Below are 26,671 nucleotides of genomic sequence, written 5' to 3' on the forward strand. Positions count from 1 at the left end.
GTTAGCTGTGACCAGGCTAGTTACCCCTGTGTTGTGCCTCGGTTTTCCTGTCCAGTCACAGGGTTGCTGTAGGGATGAAATGAGTTAACATGTGGGCTAGTGAATAGTGCTCCACACCTGGTCACACGCACGCAGGTACAGTTTACCAGGTATGTGGTCCTGGGCTGGTGGGGAGTGTCCCAGTGCCCCAGCCCCTTCACCTTCTCCTCAGTGCACTCCAGAGGGCACGTGCGGAGCCAGCTGCAGCCCCCGGCCCCTCCTCCGTGGGGTTTCGCAGGCCTTGGGGGCCATCTCCTTCTGCATGATCTCACCCGAGGCCTGTTTCACACTCCTGGCATCTCAGTGGGAGGGGGAGGGGCTGCCCTCCCGCACAGGACGCTGAGGATGGACCGACCTAGAGTTTGATTTTCAGAAATGCTGCGTTGCCATATCTGGAATCATGTAGGTGGACATTACACAATTGATTGGAAATGTCTAGTCCATACAAGCATTCGGCGAGACCCCGGCAGGCAGAGCAAAGGGAGGGGGGCAAAAGCTCCAGGTGGAGCTTGTTAGGGCGAGGCGCGGGCAGGTAAGTCAGCCACGGTCAGGGGCGCGGAGAGACTAAGAGCCGGAGTCACAAACGCCACGGGATAGAAGAGAGGGTCTTGAGAAGACGGGAAGCAGAGAAAATGACGACTGACAAAGGGCCTGCGGCTGACGGCCCAGGTCAGGGGAAGGCTGGCAGGTCGTGCGGGGCCCAGGGCCCAGGGCCCGGGTCGCGGCCCGGGCCGGGGGTGGGGTCGCCAGCGCGGACTCCGGCCCGCAGGGAGACGGGCCCCTTCTCTGCAGACGATTCAGCCTCAACGGCGTTTATTTAATAAGATTTATCGCGCTCACAAATGCAGAGGTGGCGTGAGCGCGCAAAGCGCAGACCCTCGCGCCCCCCTACCTTCCGTTCACCCCGCCAGCGGCCGCGACGCACGGCCCCCGAGACTCCCCGATCCTGAGTGCCCAGAGCCCCTGGCCTCCTCAGATCCTGAGTCCCCCAGGCCCTTCGAGATCCCAGACTCCCCGAGGCCCCCGGAGCCTTCCGAGCCCCTCTGACCACCCCGACACCCCGAGGCTCCCGAGACCCCTGATCCGGGCCGAGAGGGGATCGCGGCCGGGCCCTGGAGCCGGTGACCGTCGGGGGGAGCACAGGCCCCCAGGGAGGCCTCTCAGGACCCTCTCCTTTAGGGTCAGGGACTGAACCTCAAAACCGCTTCCTCCCCGCGGTCTTCCTCCCGCCCTCCGCACGCCCTCAGCCCCACCCCCGGCCCCGTGACCCCTCCTCCGGCCGGGCGGGGGCGCTGTGCGACGCCGAAGCCGGGCGGGGGGGGGGGAAACGTAGGGAGCTCCCGGAAGTGACGCAAAGCTAGCGGAAGTCCCGTCCACCTCGGCGGAAGTTCCTCCTACCCGCTGGCCCTCCCCTCTACCCACTCCGGCGGAAGTCCGGGCCGCCGTCCCTCGTGGCTGATCGCAGGCATGGCGCACTACAACTTCAAAAAGATCACGGTGGTGCCGTCCGCCAAGGTAGGCGGCCCCGAGGGCCCTTCCGCCCACACTTTTCTCTGCCGGGTCATGAGAATCGAGGGTCCGGTTTGTAACGCTGGGCTGAGAGAGGTCGCCTCCTCCACCAGGCCCCCGTCTTAGACCATGTTCTCTACAGATTAGGGCCCCCGGGTTAGGGGTCTCACGAGAGGGTGGCGGCCCTTCCTCAGAAATTAGGGCTGCCCGGGGTTAGGGTCCCTCTTCAGATGTTGGGGTCCTCCCCAGAGAAGAGGGGGAGAGTCAGGGCAAACTTTACGAAGTAGGTAGGTTTTGAACTGTCTCCAAAGGGTTCGTGGCTTCTGCCAGATGGAAGAGGGGTCGCGGTCAGAGGCGAGACCGCGGCGTCCCTCCCGGAGCTAACAGTGTTGCCGGCATCTGTCTTCTTGGCTAGTTTGCACTGGGGAATTCATGCAGAAGTCTTTTATATCCTCTGGTAGTCACCTTACATGCCTTAGTCACCTTACCTTAGGAAATTGTATATAGTGGGTTTTAGTTTTATATGTTACTTTATGTACTTTCAAAGCCACAGATACGCAAACTGAAACAGTAGAACTGTTTCTCATTAAAAATTTTTTTTTTTTAATTTATGCTTGAGTTGTCTGGCTACTTACGTTTCAGAGGTTCTTAGGTATTTAGAAATTAGGATAACGTGAAGAAAGCGTAGGATAAAATTTATTTCTGCAGCCATTTGCTGAGTGTTTCTTAAAGGCCAGGAACTATAAAGTTGAGCACGTTTTATAGCGAAGATTTAATTAGAAAATGTGTTTGTAGTTTAAAATATATCGTATTGTTAAATATTAGTCTTTTAAGATGGTTTCAAATAAGTGGGTGAAAGTAGATGTTTTTGGTGTAACTGTGTCTTACTTTATTTAATTGCAGGACTTTATTGATTTAACATTGTCGAAGACTCAACGAAAGACTCCAACAGTTATCCATAAACATTATCAAATCCATCGCATTAGACACTTTTATATGAGGAAAGTCAAATTTACTCAGCAGAATTACCATGACAGACTCTCACAGATTCTGACGGATTTCCCCAAATTGGATGTAAGTGATTCTGGGAAACATAAGTGATTATGCAAATATGAGCCTTCAGACAGGGTTAAACAAGGTCTGTCTAGAGATAATGAAGGAAAGAGGAAATAATTGACTTGTTGAAGTTTACTCTGAGAGTTAGTGGCAAAACTGGGAACAGAGTACAGGTGTTTTGATTCCTTAGTATCTTTTTTCCCCCGGTCAAAGTCCATCTACGAGGGCCCAGAGCATGCCTCGCTCGGGCTTTTTCTGTAACCTCTAGACTTGTAGGGGCCAACCCAAGCTCTGAAAGCTGTGGACTGAATTCAGGAGCCCGAGCTTCTGGCGGCTTGTGTGCTTCCTCTCCTCCCTCTTTCCAAGGCTCCCTTTCCTGTGGCCTCAAGTTGGGCCAGTGGCTTGAGGCCCAGCAGTGTTTGTGATGTTGTTGCTTCATCAGCTAACGACTGTCTATGTACTTTCTTCACGGGCAAGAAACAGTCTCGTGGGGAGCCGCCTTCTACATTGAGCCCCCAAAGTTGAGCTCTGTTGCGTAGAGCAGTTTGCTTGTGTGTTTAGCTGTAGGATGCAAGAGAGGACACTGCCTGTGGTGTCCCTGTGTGGGGTGACGCTGCTGCAGGGTTGTTGAGGAGGTGATGGATGTGGGATCAGCAGTACAGCCTGAGAGCCTAAATGTGCCACTGCCCTACAACAGTCCCTGAAGGTGGGTTAAGGCAGTGAGAAGAGATTGATTTATGTGACAGAAATTGCTGTTACAAAATTCTGGGACTTGATAGGTGCACAGTGACTACTGGCTGGATGAGGGTGTAGTTTCTTGGGAAAGTGTGTGTACTTCAGGAAGTACCTGGGGATAAAGAAGGCAGTAAGAATGAGATGAAGACACCAGGAAATACCTGATGTGAGCAAACAGAAAATACTTTGATCTAATCAACACCAGAATTTTGTTCTTTGTAAAAAAAAATTTATCTTTTTTATCCTTGGTATCTTTTTTTTTTTAAATATACATTAGGGGTTCAAATTTATGAACATTCTATTCCTGTTGGCTTTTATTTTTCAAACTAAAGTTATCTGAGAACAATTTTCGAGTAAAATGTTGGAGTAGATTATCATTCATTAAACGATTGCTGTGTCTGTTCAGCCGTCACTTTTAAAGCCCCTATCTTGTCTAGTGGGGGAGAAGTGATAATAAACATGAAAACATGTGTTTCATATGGGTATGGAGAAGAGGGAGGGCCACTAGCTGAGCCCTGAAGGAAGCGAGAGCTGTGCGCTACCTGGGGAATGAGCACTGAGGCACAGAAACAGCAAGTGCAAAGGCCCCGGGCTCCAGAGTCTGGTGTCTTCAAGGAACAGGAAGGTCCAGGAGGCGGGTCGGAGGGGGTGTGGGTGGGGCGAGGCGACTTGTGTAGCGGCCTTTGCAGTGGAGCCTGGGACCAGTCTCCCTGGCCTTGCTGTGACTGACTTTCGAAGGAGGACTGGTCTGTGGGGATGAGAGCCCTAGGTGGGGAGCACGGCCGCCAGGGCACTGGTGGCTCCAGAGCTGAGGAGCTGAGAAGCGTCTGCCAAGAAGAGGAGCAGAGATGGGCGGATTGTGGGCTCAAGGGAGTTTTAAAACTTTTAAAAAGTTTTGGGGCAATAATAGCATAAGGTTGATGGGACAGGGAAGAATTTCTCCAGCTCAGTTCTTGAGTGGTGAGGGGCGGGCTCTGGTGCTCAGATGGAGATGGGCCTGGCTGCCCTGCTGACTGCATTTTTCTCTGTGAACTAAACAGTCATTGAACAGGAGAGAGGACTGGGGAGAAGATCCTGGGGGGGTGAGGAAGAGTAAGAGGTGCGATGTGTTTCCCGAAGAAATTATTCTTCAAGTGTTATTCATATATTGGGAGGAGAAACTGCTGGAGCAAAATGACCACTTTGTTTTTCTTGTTACAGGATATTCATCCATTTTATGCTGATTTGATGAACATTCTGTATGACAAGGATCATTACAAGTTGGCTCTAGGACAAATAAATATCGCCAAAAATTTAGTGGACAAGTAAGGTATTTTCTTAATGTATCTTTTAAGTTACTGTTAAAAGAGAGAAAACTCTTACACCTTTCTTTTTATGTCTTTCAGTGTTGCTAAAGATTACGTGCGGCTTATGAAATACGGTGATTCTCTCTACCGCTGCAAGCAGCTGAAACGTGCGGCCCTTGGGCGCATGTGTACTATTATCAGAAGACAGAAGCAGAGTTTGGAATATTTGGAACAAGGTACTTGTTATGCATCAGCAAAAACAGGTTTTAGTGCATTCTGTTAACGTACTTGATCCTTGTCAAGAAGTTATTTTTAAAATGTTTATTTTTGTTTTGTTTTAGAGATAAGAGGATCAAATTATTTTTCCCAGCCTAGCCTGTAAGAAATTCTAACAGGTTAGATATTACTGAAAAAGCAGCTAGCACTTAACATGCTTACACACTAGTAGCACTATTAAGAAAATTTATGTTTTTTAAGTTTAATAGGTAAGGCATGTACGTTATAAATCATGGGGAAGTAATAAAACATATAAAAATAAAGTGACCCATAGTTTTACCTGTTACTGATAATATGGTGCATTTCTTTGTAAAACGTGTTAGCATCAAACTGCTACTCCAGTTTTGTTACCTGGTAGTTTTTTTCAGTAGGATGATTTCTTAATTAATGTAGTAGGACTTTTTTTTTTTTTTTGCGGTACGCGGGCCTCTCACTGTTGTGGCCTCTCCCGTTGTGGAGCACAGGCTCCGGACGCGCAGGCTCAGTGGCCATGGCTCACGGGCCCAGCCGCTCCGCGGCATGTGGCATCTCCCCAGACCGGGGCACGAACCCGTGTTCCCTGCATCGGCAGGCGGACTCTCAACCACTGCGCCACCAGGGAAGCCCTGTAGTAGGACTTTTATTGAAACAATTTTTTGCCTTTTTGCATGCATATATTTTTACATTTCAAGTGTTTTTAACTGATTTGGTTTTGGACCCCCCCCCCACCCCTCCCAGCATCTTGCAAATAATTTGTGACAAGATTGTAACACTGGGCTGCTTTAACAGTGCTTCCAGTGAGCCGTTAGGTCATCAGGGTGGCCCACTGGTGTCGCTGGAGCAGACGAGGCCCCTGTGGGTTTCTCATTACGTGAAAGTAGCCTGCTGCCCAGCCAGGAAGTGATGGCACACACACTCGCTTGAAAGTGCTCTTTCAAACATCTCTCATACTCAGTTGTCTGGGTTGTGTGGTTTGGGCCCCATCTTGTACCTGTTGGATAGGAATCTATGCTGTTGGGCCTGGGAGCAGGATTCCTGGTACAGCCTGGATGCCCGGTGCCTCCGCAGCTGGTCCCTTCTCCGTTCATTCGTATTCTCTCAGTCACATACATGATAAATGTTGGAGTGAGGGTGATGTGACCACAGTCCTGGGGTGCACAGCTAAGTTGAGCAGATCTTCAGCTTTGAGTTTCTTAAGTTTTCTTATGAAATTAAGCACGTTTACTGTAAACTTCTCACAGTGCGTCAGCATCTGTCCCGTCTGCCGACCATTGACCCGAATACAAGGACTCTGCTTCTGTGTGGGTACCCGAATGTCGGCAAGTCCAGCTTCATCAATAAGGTTGGTCCGCCTGACGGCGCAGTGACCAAGGACCTGACTGCCTGGGGTGAGGCCGGCTGCAGTCAGTCCTCTAGTCGGCACTGCCCTGGGCCCAAAACATTCTTCCTCCCATCCTCGAGGATCGACCCTGAACCTGGATGGATATTGCAGTTATGGGGACTATTTTATTTTTGGGTTTTGTCTGTGTCCTACAAATTTCTAAGGGATTTGAGACGTTTGAATACGTTTCTGTTAACACATGGACATGCGTGTCCCGGGAACAGTAGTGCCAGGGAGTCACTGTTGACCGTGCAGACTGTGCCTGCTGAACTGGCCTTCCCAGGCTCCAGAGGTGTTTCTCAGGTGATGTCACCCGGGTTGCTGTTTCAACTTGCATGTAAACTATTTGGTTTGTGTAGTGGGAAGTGGTTGCCCTTTACTTAGTTTATTATCAGAGTTAAAGGAACTGTTTAAGTAACGCAGCACCTTAGCTGAGCTCAGGGACCTGAATGGAGTAGAAACTGTGTTTAAAGTGTCAGCTCACAACCAGCAACAGCCCAGGTGCCAAAAAAACAATGGTTACATGTGTGGCTCTTTGCTACTAAGAACACTCCTGCAGATTTGTAGGTTTTTGTTTTGTCTACAAGTGGCACTGACACAGTGACAGCTGAGCTCTGCAGTGTCTCAGCTGACCTCTCCAGGGCTTGTGAGCCAGGCCTTGGGGGTTAGACGGGCCGCTTAATTAACTAACATTAAACAACAACAGAAAATTCAGTCCTCAGTCTCATGACCACATTTCAGGAGTTCAGGGACCCCGCGTGGCTTGCAGGCCGTTGTGAGGTGCAGGTGTAGAGCGTTCCCGTCATCACAGGAAGTTCTGTTGGGCGTCGCTGGGGCCAGGATGGGTGAGAGGAGGAGCTGGTTGGTGTCCTCCAGGTGCTGGGCCTTCCTTGCTCCCTGATGCCTGATTCATACACTGCCTCTGTAGCCCGGGTCCTGAAGAAGAGGATCCCGTCCGCCTGCTGAGGTGCTGACTCCTGTCAGAGTTGAATCCTGTGAGGTTGAATCTCGTGGGGCTTTTTTTGTTTTTTTCCTACCCCAGCAGTTAGTCTCGATAACACGTAGGTGCCGCGTTTACTCTGTTGCAGAGGATACGCAGTACAGGACTTGTGGTTTGTTCCAGGTGACGAGAGCAGATGTGGACGTCCAGCCCTATGCCTTTACCACCAAGTCTCTGTTTGTTGGGCACATGGATTACAAGTATCTGCGCTGGCAGGTGAGAGCTGTCTAAGCTGGGACAGTCGTGGCCTTGTTCCTGGAGTTTGATTCCGGGGATTCCCACAGACTAGTTAGTGTCTGCCCACGTCCCAGTGTATGCAGGGTCACAGGGAAGGCTGGGGGGTCACCGGGAACGTCCCCGTGGACAAGCTCCACCAAGCTCGGGGGACGCGGCAGCTCCCAGCAAGCCTTCTGCGCTTGGCAAATGGTGGTGCTTCTGATGGGCCGGTCATCAGAAACCATTTACAAGCGTGACGCAGCCTGTTTCCATAGTTGAATTTAGCGTTATGAGAGGTGATGTCATTCCTAGCATGTGGGAGCAGTTATCCCAGTGTTTCTATGTTGTCACTAATGGAAAGAGGGGTCCTTCTCAGGGTCGTTGGCAAGTTCGTTCTTCAATGAGCTCTGCAGCCCCCTCACCCGTTTTTCATACTTAATTTGTCCTTTTCCCCTGCTGCCTTGTTTGTTTACCGTGGTCAGTTGGGAGCCCTGCATTTTCTTTACCAGCTTTGTCAGAGCTGGTCTGGGTTTGTCAGCGCCCTCGGCCTGTGCTGGGCAAGCAGCTTGTGCAGACGTGGGCTCTGGAGTAACGAGTCTGACCTTAGGTGGTGGATACTCCGGGGATCCTGGACCACCCTCTGGAGGATCGCAACACCATTGAGATGCAAGCCATCACTGCACTGGCTCACCTGCGAGCCGCGGTTCTCTACGTGATGGATTTGTCTGAGCAGTGTGGGCACGGACTCGGGGAGCAGCTGGAGCTCTTCCAGAACATCAGGCCGCTCTTTGTCAACAAGGTGAGTGTGGGGACCAGTGTTTTAGTTTGTAACCTGCAGCGTGAAGGTAATAATTTCATTATTTTTCTTTCTTATTCTAGCCTCTTATCATTGTAGCAAACAAATGTGACGTGAAGAGAATAGCTGAACTTTCTGAGGACGATCAGGTAAATCACCTTGATGTTTTCAATATTTCCTACTAATTCTGAATCTCGTCTTACACAATCAGAGTTGAAAAGGAATGTTAGCGATGCTAGTCTGGTTTTTGTTTTGCAGCTGAGATAATGTCCTCACTGATTGAGTCGACGTGACCTTATGAAAGCCCGTTCATGGCAAACAGACCATGAGGTTTCCTGGTTCCTACTCTCTCAGAGGCTGTGGGGCGGGCTGTGCGTGTGGTCAGTACAGCAGCCTTCAGGAGACTGCTCGTTTGGAAGGGGCTGCCTCTCTTTTTGGGGCCTTAAAACGAGCAAAGCACCCCAAGGTTTGCCTCAGCTCCTTGGGCCTGGGCTGCTGGCTGCTCTGGAGCAGTACCTGCAGCGAAGTGTCTAGTGGGAGGCATTTCTCGGGTGTTACTGGAGTACCTGCTTCACAGATTCTGTGGGGAGATGTTGGGGACTGAGTGAGTGAGGGAAAAGGAGTGTCTGCAGACCTTCCAGAACCGTGACCCTGTCGTGTCTGCTGTAATTTTCCAGGTGGCAGGTAACGTCGTTAGCCTTAGGTTTTCAAGCTGTTTGACCCTGTGTCCGTCCCCAGGAGGCATCTCTCAGGACAAATGCTTCGAGAAGCTCTGCGCTGGTCCAGTGGTTCTGTCTCGTGGCCCCACCAGCAGTGTTGGCGTTGCTTTTCGGTGGTAATGTGTCGTAAGTCAGGGCACACCCCGGGCCTCCGCAGTCAGACTCTGGGAGGCCCAGCAGCCCACTTTGCAAGGCCCCGTTTGGTGTGAGAGGCGCTGCGCTTGTCTGGCCTGAGCAGAGGGTCTCTAGGGGGGCTGTGCTCTTGTCTCTGGCTCTCTCTGGTGCTGTTTGAACACTTAATCCTTGGTGAGAACGTGGTGTGTTTAAACAGCCATTCTGGTGTCCCTGGGCACTGCCGTGTACTCTACGTTACTGGTGATGTAAACGCTGATGTCAGAGAATTCTCTTTTCTTTGAAAGGGTCAGATACTTACTCGGTGATCTCAGTTTTTCAGGCTAAGAGCACTGGAGTGTGGAGGGGAGGGCAGGTCAGGAGTGATCCTTGTGCCGGAAGCTCAGCCCTTGGGGTTAGACACGCCCAAGTCCTGCCCCCACTGCCAGCTATGATGGAGTTTCAGTGGTGGGAACAGTTGCATCACTGGGTTGGGAAGCAGGGTTGCGGGTGCTGTGAACGCTGGTCAGCGCCGCGTGGGGCCTGCTCTGGGTCGGTCGGTGACTGATGTCTCTGGAGCTGCAGTGCAGGTTTTGCCCCATCTCGCACAAGGCACGTGGCGGCAGGTGCGGTGTCTTATGCGGGTCATGCTGGTAGGTGGTATGACTGGTCTTTCCAGGGAGTGGGGGGAGCAGAACTCATTCCTGAGAAGCTTGACTGTTGTGAATTGGCCACCTGTGTCAGAGCGTTGTCACATGGTCAGGCCGGCAGCAAGGTGTCGGGTGGCGTTGGTGGAGGCGCAAATGAAGTCCCTTGTCCTGGGGTCTTGGTGGTTCGTTCATAGCTGGATTCGTACACGTTGCTGTATCGTTTTCTAAGGAATTATCTTAGTCTGTGGAGGCCAGGTATTTTATAAAAAACAGCATTGAGAATATTCTCTATGAAAATCGGTATCTTAATTTTCTCAAGGTTCTCTTCAGAAGGGTAAGTCTCACAGAATGTTCCAGAGAGCCTCTGGTTTGCTTCCTGTAGTTTGATTTGATCCTCCCCGTAATGTATATTTTCTTTTCTTTTTTAAAAAAAATTAATTTATTTTTGGCTGCGTTGGGTCTTCATTGCTGCGCGCGGGCTCTCTCTAGTTGCGGTGAGTCGGGGCTATTCTTCATTGCGGTGCATGGGCTTCCCCATTGCAGTGGCTTCTCTTGTTGCGGAGCATGGGCTCTAGGTGCGCAGGCTTCAGTAGTTGTGGCACACGGGATCAGTAGTTATGGCTCGCGGGCACTAGAGCACAGGCTCAGTAGTTGTGACCCACGGGCTTAGTTGCTCCGCGGCATGTGGGATCTTCCCGGACCAGGGCTCGAACCCGTGTCCCCTGCATTGGCAGGCGGATTCTTAACCACTGTGCCACCAGGGAAGCCCCTGTATTTTCTTAATCACAGCTGAATTTAGGGAAAAATAAATAACTGTTTTGGGGAGATGTCCTTCAAAAGAATTAAAAAACCACAGATGTGTTAATTATAATTAGCATTTATAGCACCCATTTGAGGAGAAGTAAGATTTGTTCATGGGGAACTGGGGATAAACACAGCTCTCATTTGTCCTTTGTATTCCCAGAAAATATTTCTAGATCTGCAGGCTGAAGGGTTTTCTGTTGTGGAGACCAGCACCCTGACGGAGGAAGGGGTTATTAAAGTGAAGACAGAGGTCAGTGCTTCCTCACAAGCAGGGTTGATCCCTTTCCTCGACAGGAATGTTTCTCTCTGAGTGTTAACAACCCTGAGTGCTAGTAGCTCCGCCTGAGAGATGAATCCCGGGGCCCCCACCCACCCAGTGAACATGTGAAGAGATGCTCACACTCCCAGCACAGGTCATTTTCACTTAGTCCTGCTGCCTCAGGGTTCTTCCTTGGGCTGGGCCTGACCCTGACCCGGGAAGGAAGAGAGAGGTCCCCTCCGCACCCGGCCCACCCTCTCCCGTCCCGGAGCGTGAGGTCTGCCTCAGGGCAGTTACTTGGACCTTGGGGGTCCCAGCACTCAGCCATCAGATGCTACCTCTGAGGGAAAAGCGTAGCAGGTTCCAAACCTGGGGACCGTCCTCTGGTTATGGGGTCTCTGGTTCCTGGTTCCTTCCAGAAGGCAACATGAGGCTCTGCCGGGTGCCCTGTGACCTGGTGCCACGTTTTCTCACCTTAGGCTTGTGACAGGCTTTTGGCTCATCGAGTTGAAACCAAAATGAAAGGAAATAAAGTGAACGAGGTGCTGAACAGACTGCATTTGGCTGTTCCCAGCAGAAGAGATGACAAGGTAAAGTCGCCTGTGGAGGCCCTTGAGGCAGGGGGTTGCAATGGCTGGTGGGGACCCACGCGCCTGCCTCCCCGGTAGTGGATTTCCCGGGTGTTCTCGCATCTTTCTCAGAATGAAAGTTATGCCATGTATGTCAGGAAGAATCGAAGCGGTGAGAGGAAGAGTATGAAGAGCCGGGTTAAACCTGCTCCCCCACCAGAGGCTATTACTGTAACTCTCAGCTCGTCTATTTGTCCAGAAACATTTTGGCATATAAGCTTCTTTTAAAACACAGGAATATATTTTCTTTCAAGTTTTTCATTTTCTTGCTATTAAAAACTAGTGCTCAAGGGTACGTTTTCATACATAGGTCTCTGTTTTTAATTGCAAATATATCTGTAGACTGAATTTTAAGGCATGGCATCGAAAATGTCATTGTCCTCCAACAATGCCTTGCAGGTTTATACTTCTGAAGGTTTGAGAATGCACACTTCCTGTTGTGTCAGTGTGACGGACTAAAGATGCTTCCATTGTTGTGATGTGTTTCTTTTTTCTTTTTTTGCTGTGCTGCACAGCTTGTGGGATCTCAGTTCCCCGACCAGCGATTGAGCCCAGGACCATGTCAGTGAAAGCCCAGAATCCTAACCACTAGGCCACCTGGGAATTCCCCCTTTTTATTTATTTTAATGTTTCTTATGTATTTATTCATTCAACGCTAATTTTTGGCAGCTAGTCTAGGCATTAACAATACAGGTAAAGATCACTGTCAGTGACGTTGTTAATGATTTTTATCATATTTGTTCTCAAAAAGTTACACCAGTTTTCAGTTTTTTTCATTACCACACTTTTTTTCCCCAAAATAAAGTGGAAATTACATTATAAGAAGTGATATTTCTACACTGTAGTTTCAGGCAGTCACACTCAGTGATTATTCAACATGATTGTTTTCAGTTAGTGAACATCACGTGGAACAGGATATATATCTTGGTGTTGACATACTTGCTTTTTCACTTCTTTAGGTTATCTCTTGCTGATTTGTAATTTATATATTAAGGAAATCAGACTCTTGTATGTTCTGTAGATTTGTTTTCTTTTTGTCAAAGGTATTTTTTCTTCTGTATTCTGATGGTTCAATTTTTAAAATTTTACCTTTTTTTTTAATAGAAGTCTTCATTTAGTTGTGATTTTATCTTGTTCATGGGAAGCAGGTGGTGGTCTTCACCCAGCTCATCGTTTATCTCAGGACTGATGGCTGGATGGTGTGTCTTCCCATCAGATTCCCTTCTGTGCTTGGGCTTATGTCTGAATTTCTCCTGTTCATTGATCTGCTTTATTTCTCCTGTACTGCTTTCTTCATCCATAATTTTTCTTGATTCTCTTACTGTTTGTTTTTTCTAAATAAACTTTAGAATCGGCTTTCGGAGCCTTCCCAGCTTCCTTGCCCAGACTGGCCTTGCACCTTCCTGTCTCCCCCAGATCATCTTGGTTTTTAGTTGGTCTGGGTGTGGTTTTGTGTTTCCCTTGCAGATGGAGAATTTGCTTGTGGTTTTTCATCTTTGTGTTTTGATTTAGCAAGGCATTTCATGTAGGTATTTCCACTCATGTCTTCTCAGGAGCGGCCCCCATTCATCCCTGAAGGAGTCGTGGCACGCAGAAAGAGAATGGAGCTTGGGGAGCCGAAGAGGAGGCGGGTAAGTGACGGGAGCGCCCATGGGCCTGCGCTGGAGAGCGTGTGTGGGGCAGGGCTTTGGAGCATAAACCCCCTGGGGCCTGGACACCCTCCTGGGTGGAGGTGCCAGGTCCACCAGTGGCAGAAACAGCTTTCCCACCAGAAATGGGTGCTGCGCCTCAGGTGCTGAAAGGATTGGCTCTTCGGTTGGAGGAGGGGTGATTCCACAGGGAAGGGAGGGGGCCCAGCAGTTCTGGATCTGAAGGTCAAATAGCGCTGATGAAAACTGTGTTTTCATTGCAGGAACGGGACATTGAGCTGGAAATGGGAGATGATTATATTCTGGATCTTCAAAGTAAGGGCTCAAATGTGATAGTTGTTTTCAGATGCCAGTTGTGTGAAAAATGTGAAAGTGCATTAATGGGTGCAAGTCTTCCAGCATTTTGTTAATTTAATTTCTTGAAGGTGAGAGGTTGCATACTGCCAGGACTCTGAGATTTCTTCCTTCCAGGTAGTTTTCTGTGAGTGATCATTTCTGTAGCTCACCTATCATATAAGTGTTGGACCAGGCTGATACTGTTGATAATCTGTTGTTCATGCCTTTGGACACTTGATCCTGAGGTACTGATGGGTCTTAGGATGTGCTTGGAGCAATCCTTTGGTCGAGCACGTTACCTTGCTTACCTAGTGTTGAACACAAGTGCTCTTTTGTCTTCACAGGTGTAGGACTTGTGTAAGTGGTGGCTCGTTTGGGGCACACAGTAGTTGATGTTAAAAACAACTATAAACTTTTTGTTCTTTGACCTTTAGAGTACTGGGATATAATGAATTCATCTGAGAAACATGATAAGATACCTGAGATCTGGGAAGGCCATAACATAGCCGACTATATTGATCCTGACATCATGCAGGTTTGTATCACTAGTTAAATTATGTAACTTTTATTCCTCTTTAACACGACCACCGAAAGACACGCACACAACTTTCCACTCACCTCTGTCCGTGGCCCTCGTTTCTTCTATGCCCACCAAGACCCCGGGGGCCCTGCCTCTTGGGGCCCTGCACACGCAGCACCGTGTCCCTGCATCGGGTGCTGGTGCAGGCTCTCCCCTTCCTCCTAGACCTCCCGCCCGAGCTCTTGTGCTGGTCTCAGGGGCGGCCTCACTTCATAAGGGAGTCCCCGGGGCGTGGACGCCCTCGTCGCCACCCCATGTGGGCCCCTCTGGCTGCAGGTGCTGCTCGCTCCCCGCCTGACCCCTTGTCTTCCCCAAGTTCTGCCCCGGCACACAGCTGCCTCCTGTTTCAGTCCTCTCCTTGTTTGCTGTTTCTTAACATATGAGTGTCCACAGAAAACAAAAACTTCTTAGACCCTGTGTTCTCCTTTAGTTGCTATCCTTTCTCTCCTGAGTCAAGTGTTTTTTTTTTTTTTTAATGTGTTAAAGTGTACAGCTAAGTAGCATCTAGTACCTTTATGGTGTTGTGCAACCACCACCCCTGTGTAGTTGCAGAACCTTTTCATCATCCCCAAAGTAACTCCCAGTACTCGATAAGTAATCACTTCCTAGTCTCCCCTTCCCCTAGCCTCAGGCAACCACAAATCTCTTTTCCGTCTCTCTAGATTTGCTTGTTTTATATATTTTATATAAATGGAGTCTTACAATATGTTGATCTTATTCCACTTAGCATAATATTTTCAAGGTTCAGCCATGTTGTAGCATGTGTCAGAGCTTTCATTCCTTTTTATTGCTTAGTGATATTTTATTGTATATGTGTAGCACATTTTGTTTATCCATTCATCCGTTGATGGACATAGGGTTGTTTCCACTGTTTGGGTATTGTGATTAGTGCTACTATGAACGTTGATGGATAAGTATTGAGTGCCTGTTTTCAACACTTTTGGGCAGATTCCTAGGAGTAGAGTTGCTGGGTCATAAGGTAATTTTATGTTTCACTTTTTGAGGAACTGCCAGCCAAGTTTTTAAAAAAATATTTTATAAATATTTGTAACATATGTTCCTTGTTTCCCTTGTTATTGACTCCTCAGTTCTCAAATGGCATCCTTAATTTATATTTCATGTCTTAACCTCTTCAGTTGTGCCTCTTGCTTTGTCTCTTACTCTGTGGCATCCCGTTTCTGTAGTCTGGGCTCAGATGGCCTGCCTTGGCCTTCCCGTCCAACCTCCCTCCCCATGCCTTTTCACGCTAGTACTGATGGGGATACCTCTGACTCGGGTTCCTGTCAAGGTTTATTCATTATATGTATTTAAAATTTTTATTAACTGTATGGGCAACGAGCTTGTGTTTGGGATGGCTTTGGGATGGATACACGGGCTGTCGTGGTCCAAGGCCAGTTCAGATTGATGTTCTCAGTTCTTCAAGAATGGAGGGTCTTTCATGTACCTGCTGGGAGCGAGGGGAACATTTTACACGTTTTAACCTCAGAGTTGGGAGTGGTTGTTTCTAAAGAAGGAAAAGAAGTGGCATAGAATAGTCTGTGGCTGTCGGCTTAGTCTTTGTGCTCATCTCTGCACGGAGCCTGTTGGTGGGGAGGTGAGCCCTGGCACAGAGGGCGAGGCCCACGTGAGTCTGGACCCGGGTGTTCATCATACCCCGAAAGGCTTAGGGGAAACCTGGTTTCTATAAAGATTGTTACACTTGTTTATGAGTTTTTCATTGTTGGCTTTGTTTAATTGTGACTTTTTTAAAAGAAATTGGAAGAGTTGGAAAAAGAAGAAGAGCTAAGAACAGCTGCTGGAGTGTATGACAGTGAATCTGAAACTGAAGATGAAGAAATGGCAGAAATCCAACAGCTGGCAAAACAGATTAGGGAAAAAAAGAAGTTGAAGATTCTGCAGTCCAGAGAGAAGGACACCCAGGGACCCAGGATGCCTCGGACAGCCAAGAAGGCAAGTGTCGTGTCATGTCCAAGAGCGTCACCTATTTCTTTGTGTATTGGAGTCTTGTATGGTCCATGCTAAACATGCTTCACTTTGTTTTGTTGGTATAAGTTGGCTTTTGAGGTTGAGTGAGTGTTGATCATTCATATTCTGAGTATTATACCCCTTCTTGGTGACTTTCACTGTTGGATTCAACCCCTTTGTAGCTGTACAAATGAAGATTGTGAGTTATGCATAAATTTGTAGAGGTAAAGTCGCCAATTAACACATTCTTATTCTTTAATTCTTTATTAGGAGTCATCTTTTACAATTTACAGAAAAACTAACCCAATCTAACTTAGGGCCAAAGGTGATTTAACTGGGCCCTGTGACTGGTTAGGACGGGGAAGTTGACACTGAGGCACAGGTGGATCAGATGGTGTCAGGGTCCTTCCAGTTCTCAGGTCCGTCTTCTTAGCCTCTTCCTCCCGCACCGTGCTCTTGTCCGGAGGCACAGCTCCCCAGGGAAAGAGGATGGTGTGCAGGGCAGTTAGAGTGAGATGGGGCAGGAGGGAAAATGTCGGATGCTGGGCACCTCTCCATGGAGGCTATTCATGTGTTCGAAATACTGTTTCTGTGTGGTGGCAAATGACTGTCTCTTGACAGACGTGGCCATCGCTGTATCCCCCCCATCGTGGGGCTCCGTGTGCTTGGGAGGAGATGATGGCCTCTGGGGTCTGCATGTGGGAATCCCCGGGGAGCTGAGCGGAATCCAGGGGCAACACGTATGTCGTCCCGCTCAGAAAAATTGCCCAGGATATGTTAATTTTCATGTTATTTAATGAGTTGTACAAAAACATACACATGAGCCCAAGTAAAAGAATTTCTAAAATAAGTGTATCGTGGATCATTGTAAAAGATACGGTTTCCCTTGAAATTTTTTTTTAAACATTTTATCAAGCTAATTTTGCTTAAAACAATGTCCATTTCTGCCTTCAGGTTCAGCGGAAGGTTTTGGAGGATGAGATGCGCAGTCTTGGTGTCGACATGGACAACAAAGACAACGTGAGTGCAGACGGCCTCAGAGCCATGGGTGGGGCAGCGCCGTCCTGGGAACCAGGGCAGGAGTGGGTTACAGAGGAGTTAGCACTTCTGGGGTTTGTGCTGAGAATTATGTTGTTTTGTGCAGTTTTTAGTACTTGAGCTGCAACTTTGATTTTGGTGACTGATGTCTTCACATAGAGCTTCAGTTTAGACAACAGGTAAACGTGAGGTGGTCTGGAGTTTCTTGGCGTGAGAGTTAACGTAGGCTGTAAATAGCTCAAAGCTGTCTCTCGGAACCCAGGGGTTAGAAGGCATTTCAGATACCTTTTTCAGGATCCCAATTTTTCTTGCTTGATGAATTACTCTGGAGAATGCACATTTTTGTGTGAAAGAACGTCTTCATGTTCTGGATTGTTTTCTCAAAACAGATTCCAAGAAGTGGAATTTCCGAAACAAAGGATGACATTGTGTTAGACTAATTCAGATTTTGATCAGCAGTGCGTGAGCATATCCTGCTCACATGGGGTGTTATTTTCATGTTCACATATGGCTTCTGACTTTGGATTGTTTATCAGGTGCTGGGCTCTAGGGTGCCTGCCTCTCACATCGTGTCATCTTATTTCAAAACAGTAACATGAGGGGGCGCCACGGGCCGGGTGCCAAGCTGCTGGCTTGCAGAGCTGGATCTCAGCACCCACAAGGCTGAGCTTTCAGGCGGCCATCACTGAGTTCAGGCGGATGATCCTGGAAGCGGGGCATGAAGGAGAGACAGCTCTTTACATAAACTGTGCTGCTAATGTGGCTGAACAGGCAGCTCTAAGTAAAGTTTTTTAAATGGAGTTAAAATCAGCTCTGTAACTTAAAGCAGCTGTGGAAGTGAAAAAGAATATTTGGGACTTCCCTGGTGGTGCAGTGGTGAAGAATCCACCTGCCAATGCAGGGGACACAGGTTCGAGCCCTGGTCCAGGAAGATCCCACATGCCGCGGAGCAACTAAGCCCGTGCGCCGCAACTACTGAACCTGTGCTCTAGAGCCCGTGTGCCACAACTACTGACCCTGCGTGCCACAACTACTGACCCTGCGTGCCACAAGTACTGAAGCCCACACGCCCAGAGCCCGTGCTCCGCAACAAGAGAAGCCACCGTAATGAAAAGCCCGTGCACCACAATGAAGAGTAGCCCCTGCTCACGGCAACTAGAGAAAGCCCGTGTGCAGCAACAAAGACCCAATGCAACCAAAAAAAAAAGAGTTTGACCAATAATTAATGTGAAGTTAACTATGTGTATTTTAAATGTATTTAACTTATTTGACGATGGTTCTAAAAACCCCTCCATGTGCCTTCTCCCCTCGTTGTAATAATTTCATGTTTGTCCCTAAGGCTGGGACCCTGAGGCACTGAAGTTTGCTTTCTGTGTGTTTCAGGCCCATTATGTGGTCCAGGCCAGAAGGGCTCGGAGCGTCACACGGAAAAGGAAGCGGGAAGACTCTGTCCCACCCACATCTGTGGCCCGGATTCACAGTTGCTCTCGGACCCCACGTGATGTCTCTGGTCTCCGGGATGTCAAGGTTAGTATGTATACCGTCTCTTTTGCTGAAACTTCTTTTTTTTAAATAAACACAAAAATGATTAGTTTTAGCATTTTGAAAATTCAGGTGAGAAAGTTTGTGTATAAACTTAGAAGCAGTCTCCCTTTTGGGAGCCCGAGTTTCCCATTCCACCACACCGCCTCCATCTGGTAGTCTGGATTTAACACCAGCATTGACACTTGTCAGTCAGATGGGAGTAGTTTCATGGGCCGGAATCTCAGTGTCCCCGTGTGTCTGAGAGGAAGTCCAGGTCTGAGTGTATCTGGTCCCTGTAGGTACGAGACTTGTCTGGGTAGTTTCCATCTTGGAGATACTGGTCGAGCTCCTGCAGGTGCTGTGGTGGATCCACGGGAACATGGTGTGAGTGAGACTCACCAGGGTTTCTCTCCACAGCACAGACCCGGACTGTTCAGACAGTGTGTTAACAGGTCATGGAAATTTGCTTGGAAATTAGATTTTCCACAGCTGACGTGTTTTTCTTCTCCTTTATAGATGGTGAAGAAAGCCAAGACCATGATGAAGAATGCTCAGAAGAAGATGAATCGCTTGGGGAGGAAAGGGGAGGCAGACAGACATGTGTTTGACATGAAACCCAAGCACCTGCTCTCGGGAAAGAGGAAAGCTGGTAAAAAGGACAGGAGATAGTGTCTATCGTAGCTGAAGCGCTTTGGCTCGACTTCTTCCTGGTTTGGTTTCACAGAATTGGAGTCGGACTTCTTCCTGGTTTGGTTTCGCAGAATTGGAGTCGTGATCTGTAAACTGAACGTGACAATGGAATAACTCAAGCACTTGTTGTTTGGCTGAAAGCTGTGGTTACCCGATAACTGTCCAGGTGTGGGGGATTTTTATCGCTGCATAATATTACAGATATTTTGAGCAGGCAGTGGTTTCTCATTTATGGAGTTTTGGTTGCTTCAGACTTGCAGGGCTGGAAGGATATATTTATGTGACTACATTGTTTTTGATGGAGAAAAATCTTACTCTCTTGTGCAACAGGGAACTTTGGTTTCACTGCATGTGAAGAGTCCTTAGCTGGTGAAAGCTTACAGATGTCAGGATGCCAGGACTAAGTTATCTTCTAGTCCTTTTGTACGATGTACTGTCTTCAACTATTTTATCCAAAATAAACTTCAAAAGAAAGCAGTTTTATTTAGTTGGTTTTGTTTTCGTTTTTTTTAGTTACAAATCACCGTCAGTTTGGGCAGATGAAAAGGGAAGAGAAAGTAAATGGCAATTCTTTTTTGTTTTCAAAGCGCAAAATACTTTTTAGTGGAACAGAATGTTGCCTAAGTTACTACAGCAGTTAAATGTGGGCACCTGCTGCTGTGTCCACTGCTGAAAATTAAATTGTGAGGTACAGGCCCAGTAAAATGTAGGAAATTAACATTTTAGAATATTAAGTGATTAAAACGTCACTTCTCGACCACAAAACTGCTGTGGCCACCGCTTTATGTGCGGTTTCAAGCATCCCCTCTGCTGACTCGTGGCATGTGTGGGAGTTTTCCAGTGTCATGCAGTGTGATTCAAGGTGTGTTTGAAAGTTGCATTACATTTTGGGGATCCAAAATAAAATTTTCATTTGTTTACGCTGAGAAAGATTATGTAAAGAGAAACCCATTGAGTGTCAGGTGAGAAGGGAGTAGGAAGAACCAGAGTCCCTCTCCTCCCAGGTTACAGTGGCTCTGGCAGAATTTCTGCTGTAACTATTGAATATTTGGGACTCCAGAGTCTTTAAAGGCTCACCTCTTCCAGGGAAAGGCTCCACGGTAAACCAGTTTGTCAGTTTTAGCCCCTGTGGCTTAGCAACTGCCTGACCTCTCACCCAAACCCTGTGGCAGTCACTGTACCTGTGTTTCTGGAGGTGCTTGTGAGATTCAGATTGGGCCCTAAGGGCCTTGTCTCCAAATATTAGGATTTTGTTTTGATTGACAGTTGCTGCTTCTGATGGCAGAGGTGTAGACAGAGATGGATCCCCATCAGCTGAATTTGAAGGGTCAGTGCCTGTTTCTTTCTCCCTTGCATTTTTCATTTTTTACCCCTTTGGAGAGCTACAGATGTGAGGATTAGGACTTAAGAAAGCACTGCTGGCTCAAGGGAATTTACAAAGTCAGCATGTCTGTGTCCAGGGAAAGACACACAGTCAGAGAGGAAGTGAGAGACATGAAGACCTCGGGTGGTACAGATAGCCAACAACTAAAAATTCACATACAAAGAAATAGGAAAGTGTGGTCCGTTAAAGGAAAAAACTGAGAAACTGTCCCTCAGGAAGACATGACAGACTTACTAGACACTACCTTAAAGATGCTCAAGGAGCTAAAGGAAGACGTGGACAAAGTCAGAAAAAACAATGAACAAACCAGGAATACCAATAAAGAGAATAAAGTTTTATAGACGTCTCCCTCTGCTCTGTACCTGTTGTCAATGGTTTGTCCAGCATCTAACAGTCTAAGACGCCACGGCCCATATGGCAACCACTAGCCACTGTAGCTACCCAGTAACTGGTTACATGTGTCTTTTAGCCTAAAAGTTCCTACTAAAGAACTAGAAACAATATAAAAATGCATTTTGAAACTCTATGTCATTTATCACTTAAGCTACCATAGGCAGGTTGACCTGTTACTGTACTGAAGTTTTAACAAAGTAGACAACAGTATCAAAATGTGGTAATTTAGTTTTGTTTTTATTTTTCAATAAAGTTACTATTAGCTACACAGTCTTGCCTGAAATTAATTGTTCAGGGTTAACAAATGGATTTTTCTATTGAATTTATAAAACATTTAACTTTGTAAGAAATTTTTATCTTTTTCTTCATTACTTACTAATACACAGCATTCAAAGATAATAAAGCTGTCTTAAGATTTCAAATCTGAGAAGTCTATGGCAAGAGTTCAAAGAAGTACATTAGTCAAAGTGTACTTTAAATATTAATACACACATATTCCATAACCCAAATCTATTTAATATGAACGTTAGCCTTTCTTTTTGATAATTTTCCCCCTACAACACAGCCTGACTCAGCAGAACAGTGGTTCTCAACTGTGGGTGATGCTGTCCTTGAGGAGACATTTGGCATCTGGTGTCACTGGGGCTGTCATGGGGGGAGGGGTGCCAACAGCATTTTTTTATGTAGAACCTGGGGATGCTGCTAAATCCTACAACACAAAGGATGAGCCCCCAAAAGAATTATCCAACCCAAACATCAGCAGTGCCAAGGTTAGAATACCCTGTTGTAGAGTATGACCCAACTGACCCAAGTTCCATTTTACAAATAGCCTGTCTGTTCCCAGTAACTCTGAAAACCACAGGCAACGATTATTTAAATGAATTAACCTAGCCAATGTCATTACCAAAAACAATGTTTGACTTTAAGTATCAAAATACTTCAGAATGATCAAAACACAAAATTAACAATGGCAGAAATCAGGATATATACCATTGAATTCCCTTGAACCTGTTCTATATTAATCTCAATCTGAAAAGTTAATCTGAAGTGTTTTGAAGTAGATAAGCAAATAGTTTCCATTGCACATTCTTCTGGACTATGATAAAAATTGAAAGATACATCAAGCACCTGGCAAACAGCAAAGTGCTCTACAAGTCTTCTGAAAAGGTTTATCACAATATATTAAAAAAATGAAGAACTTATTTGTTCACATTTGTCATAACCATCTGTTTAGATAGGTTAAGTTTATTTGCTCTTTTTTATAATAATCTCAAATATTTTTTACAAATTGCAGTTAACATATATGGGTTGTATGACACAAATCAAGAATTCTTTTCCACACGAATTCTGGTTGTAAAGTAACAGTATTTCCAATGAGAGTTCTAACGGGCAACCAGGTTTTTAAAATATTCATCTTAAGTTTACTAAGTAGAGAAATTCTTTAGTACTTTATTAATCATTCATCACCACATCTACATTCTGTGTATTTTCTCATGGTCAACAAACTGATTCAAATGATTTAAGTTATCCCACCACCTAAAGAGAAAAGTCTCTGCAATAATTTGAAACCACGGAGTTATCTTAATTTCACCATGGGCTGCCTTTTCCAGAAGTTCTTCTAGTTCTTCCTTTGATACGTAACAATAGCTTTTAATCTCATTGGGATCTGGATTCAAGGTCACATTCTTCTTCACAAACAAAATGTAATCAATTTCATGTTCTCCCCAGATACCATCAGATTGAGCCTTGTAATGAATGCGTGTTAGATAATTAATTTCTTCTGGAGGAACCTAGGACAAAACCCCAAAAACCTCCAAAATATCAATAAAGTAATCAAAACCCACTACATTTCAGTAATACCTTGAACAACAGAACTAGTGTTAGAATGACAACTTTTGAAACATTAGTCTCCTATTAATATATGGAAATAGTATTAAATAATATTAAATAGTTTCAAGTGTCTGACACTTTTCCCATAGGACCAAAAATAGAAGTAGATTTATTGAAAACTGTATTAAAAAAAGAAAAGCAGTCACTCTAACTAGAAGTGTGCCATTCTGCCTCACATATTAATATTAACGGGAGAAAAAAATTTACCATTTTAACTAAATGAGAGATTATTTATTCGTGTATTATTAAAAGGAGACGATTCCAGGGAAAAAAAGATTATTTAAATTCACCCAATCAGATCTGAGGTTCACAAGAAAATATTCATCTTTGATCTGATCAATTATAAAACAGTCAACTTTATAAACTGGTTAACAGATCAATCCATTTTGGTACTGAGGTAAATATCGACAAGTATTATGAAATCAAAATTTAACCTTTATCCAATGGGCTTTCTTGGCCTAAAAAAGCAAGAGATTACCAAGCAGAAAGCTACACCTAAATTTAATGTTTTACTAAAAACGGTTTCAAAGTATTCTGTTTCAGCTAGTATGGCTGCTTACCTCTTCCATGGGAATTCCCAACTCAGCCTTTAAACGCCTCTGTGCTGCTCGCCTTACTCCAATTGCATTGTTTTCTTCAAGCTCTCGTGGATTATTTAAGGGATGACTACAGCAAGTATTAGTAAAACAACCTGGAACATGTTAATATAGATGTACATTAACTTTTCTTCAAAGCAGGTCTGAAAGGTTAAGAAAACTTGAAGTTTTAAAAGTAACATAAAAAATGATTGTTGAGGATTTCTAGATCTGTTTTAATAAGCTATCAGCAACCATTTTGTGACACTTGGGTAGATAAGTTTTTATGAACGCCTTCTTAACCAAAGCGATGATAACGTGTATTAGATACAATTTAGAAAGTTATATATGAATCTACACATACCTAGCAGTTTTTATCCTTTATTAGGATAAACCTTAGGTCTTATTAGGTTGCAACCGCCGTATAAGTTTTTTGTATGAAGAATATAAAACTAAGTCATTCAAAAGATTTCTTTTTTGACCTTGGCTACCAGAAGTTCCACGTGACAAAATCAAACTAAATACAATCGCCAACAAAACACTACACAAAGCACACTAACCTGGAAAGGTAATTTTAGCGTCTGATCTCTGCTGCAGCAGGAGCTTATTTTCAGTGTTGAATAAGAAAACACTAAAAGCTCGATGCAATAATCCTGAAAGCAAAAGAAATACGATGAATTGAGTTTTAAGAGGCCAGTTACTTGCCTGTTGCTTTGGGGTCCGAAGGAAGCGGGGCTGCCGCCCGGGGACCCGGCCCGCCCGCCCGCCGCCCCCGCGGGCACCTCTCTCGATGTTCTCGTTCAGATGGCAGTTCTTCTTGGTCTCCGCCCCGATCCTCCGGTCGTTCTCGTCGATGAGTATGCACATCTCCGCCAAGAGCTGCACCTGCCGCTCGTCCAGCTCATCAGTGCTCACCTCGGGCATCGCGGCCCAGCCTGCGCGCCTACCCGGGGATCTGGCGGGGGAGGTGGGGACCCGGGGGTTGGAGGCTGAGCCCGCCGCCCCGCGCCCCTCCCTCCGCCCGCCCCGCCACCTACCCCGCGCCGTCCTCCCGGCCTGCGCCCACCCAGCCCGGCGGCGACCCCACGCGCTTCCCGCGCCGCATAGACCTCCGCCCTCTGGCTTCTCCCCAAAACAGTTAAGAGGAAAAAGCACCTTGAGCTCACAGGACGCGACTAACAGGCAGTGGGCCCGCCCCTCAGCGCCAAGCCCGACGCCGAGCCCGGGACTCCAGCCCGCCTCCCCTCAGAGACCCAGCCTCCTTACCTCACAAGCAGACCGACAGCGGGACGACACTCCGCAGCGCTCGCCTCCTGCAGGCCTAGCTCCCAAGCACAGGGCCCGCCCCCGGCCCGAGCCCGGCCTCCCAACGCCGCGCGCCCAATCGCCCGCGCCCGCGCCAGAGAGCGCCACATTGCCGCTGGCCAATGGCGCGCCGGCCGCGCCTCACGTCACGGTCGCGCGGTGGCGCCACTCCCGGAGCGCGAGGCGTCTCCTCCCAGGGCCATGAGCTGCAGAGCCGCCCCCAGGCCGAAGCGCAGGTGCTTTCGGCGTCCTCCCTGTGCCGCTGAGTGAGGGCGGCTCCTCGACTGCGGAGCTACGTGACAGAGTGAGCTAGGAGAGAAGGGGCCTGGGAGAGCGGCCGCCCACCAGTCACGCCCTGGCCGAGCCAGCCAATCGAGGCGCCCGAGGCCCTGCGCTGGTGACGTGCTGATGTCAGGCGTCTGTGCACGCTCGGGCTCTGAGGCGTGGAGAGGCGCCTGCTCGCGGCAGTTCTGTGCACTAAATTGATATCGGTCGGTAAGCGTGAGCCGTTGCATCCGGAAGTGTAGCGACTTAAAATTGTGAATAAAAGGAATTAGAAAAAACTTGACCTCTACAATTCGGAGTTGCTGGGAAACCACAAGAAACTAAGGGAGAGAGAGAGAGAGAGAGACGCATGGCATAGATTCCCCATCACAGGTCTCGGAAGGAACCAACACTGACAGAAACAAAATGTAACACTGACACCTTGATCCTGGACCTCAATCCTCCAGACCTGAGACAATAAATTTCTGTTGTTTAAGCCTAGTTTGTGTTATTCTGTTACAACAGCCCTATCAAAGGAATGCGCTGTGGAAAATGTGGACTTTGATGTGGACCTGGATTTTAATCCAATCTTTGCTCCATTGCATACTAGCTTTCTGACTTTTGACAAATAATTTTTTTAACATCTTTATTGGAGTATAATTGCTTTACAATGGTGTGTTAGTTTCTGCCTTATAACAAAGTGTATCAGCTCTACATATACATATATCCACATATCTCCTCCCTCTTGCGTCTCCCTCCCACCCTCCCTATCCCACCCCTCTAGGTGGTCACAAAGCACCGAGCTGATCTCCCTGTGCTATGCAGCTGCTGCCCACTAGCTATTTTACATTTGGCAGTGTATATATGTCCATGCCACTCTCTCACTTTATCCCAGCTTACCCTTCCCGCTCCCCGTGTCCTCAAGTCCATTCTGTACGTCTGTGTCTTTGTTCCTGTCCTGCCCCTAGGTTCTTCAGAACCTTTTTTTTTTTTTTTAGATTCCATATATATGTGTTAGCAAACAGTATTTGTTTTTCTCTTTTTGACTTCACTCTGTATGACAGACTCTAGGTCCATCCACCTCACTACAAATAACTCAATTTCGTTTCTTTTTATGGCTGAGTAATATTCCATTGTATATATGTGCTACATCTTCTTTATGCATTCATCTGTTGATGGACACTTAGGTTGCTTTTGACAAGTTTTTTTTTTTTTTTTTTTTTTCGCTGTACGCTGGCCTCTCACTGTTGTGGCCTCTCCCATCGCAGAGCACAGGCTCCGGACGCGCAGGCTCAGCGGCCATGGCTCACGGGCCTAGCCGCTCCGCGGTATGTGGGATCTTCCCGGACCGGGGCACGAACCCGTGTCCCCTGCATCGGCAGGCGGACTCTCAACCACTGCGCCACCAGGGAAGCCCTGACAAGCAATTTTAACATTCTTACCCTTAATTAGAATTCAATTTAGAATAATTTCTTTTTTTTAAATTGAAGTATAGTTGTGTTAATTTCTGGTGTAGAGCAAAGTGATTCAGTTATACATGTAGTTTTCCAATTCTTTTACAGTATAGGTTTACAAGATATTGAATATAGTTCCCTGTGCTTTACAGTAAATCCTTGTTATCTATTTATATATA

The 26,671-nt window shown here is 47.0% G+C and overlaps 2 protein-coding genes across 6 annotated transcripts; one reads left to right on the forward strand and one right to left on the reverse strand.

Annotated features, from left to right (window-relative positions):
• Positions 1-1,454: 1,454 nt before the first annotated feature.
• GTPBP4 (GTP binding protein 4) lies at positions 1,455-21,272 on the forward strand. Its single transcript, XM_082648206.1, has 17 exons — positions 1,455-1,554; positions 2,452-2,622; positions 4,540-4,643; positions 4,725-4,861; positions 6,122-6,222; positions 7,385-7,477; positions 8,085-8,276; positions 8,357-8,422; positions 10,718-10,807; positions 11,296-11,406; positions 12,999-13,076; positions 13,358-13,409; positions 13,865-13,965; positions 15,763-15,960; positions 16,930-16,995; positions 18,397-18,540; positions 19,054-21,272. Exons 1-17 carry the CDS (start codon positions 1,507-1,509, stop codon positions 19,204-19,206), a joined length of 1,905 nt encoding a protein of 634 aa, XP_082504332.1. The 5' UTR covers positions 1,455-1,506; the 3' UTR covers positions 19,207-21,272.
• A 148-nt stretch (positions 21,273-21,420) lies between these two features.
• On the reverse strand, positions 21,421-25,134 carry IDI1 (isopentenyl-diphosphate delta isomerase 1). 5 transcript variants are annotated; one of them, XM_082648208.1, is made up of 5 exons: positions 24,736-25,134; positions 24,252-24,424; positions 24,030-24,122; positions 23,455-23,585; positions 21,421-22,749 (listed from the first exon to the last, which is right to left on the reverse strand). In XM_082648208.1, the coding sequence occupies exons 1-5, from the start codon at positions 24,882-24,884 to the stop codon at positions 22,477-22,479; spliced, it is 819 nt and encodes a 272-aa protein (XP_082504334.1). In that variant the 5' UTR covers positions 24,885-25,134; the 3' UTR covers positions 21,421-22,476. The 5 variants fall into 5 exon arrangements, with proteins under 5 accessions (XP_082504334.1, XP_082504333.1, XP_082504336.1 ...); XM_082648207.1 differs by having other exon boundaries at positions 21,421-22,794; positions 24,736-25,132; XM_082648210.1 differs by lacking the exon at positions 24,736-25,134 and adding an exon at positions 24,625-24,724 and having other exon boundaries at positions 21,421-22,794.
• Positions 25,135-26,671: the final 1,537 nt, after the last annotated feature.

Source organism: Grampus griseus (genome assembly GCF_964374135.1).
Source record: "Grampus griseus genome assembly, chromosome: 2".
Classification (NCBI taxonomy): domain Eukaryota; kingdom Metazoa; phylum Chordata; class Mammalia; order Artiodactyla; family Delphinidae; genus Grampus; species Grampus griseus.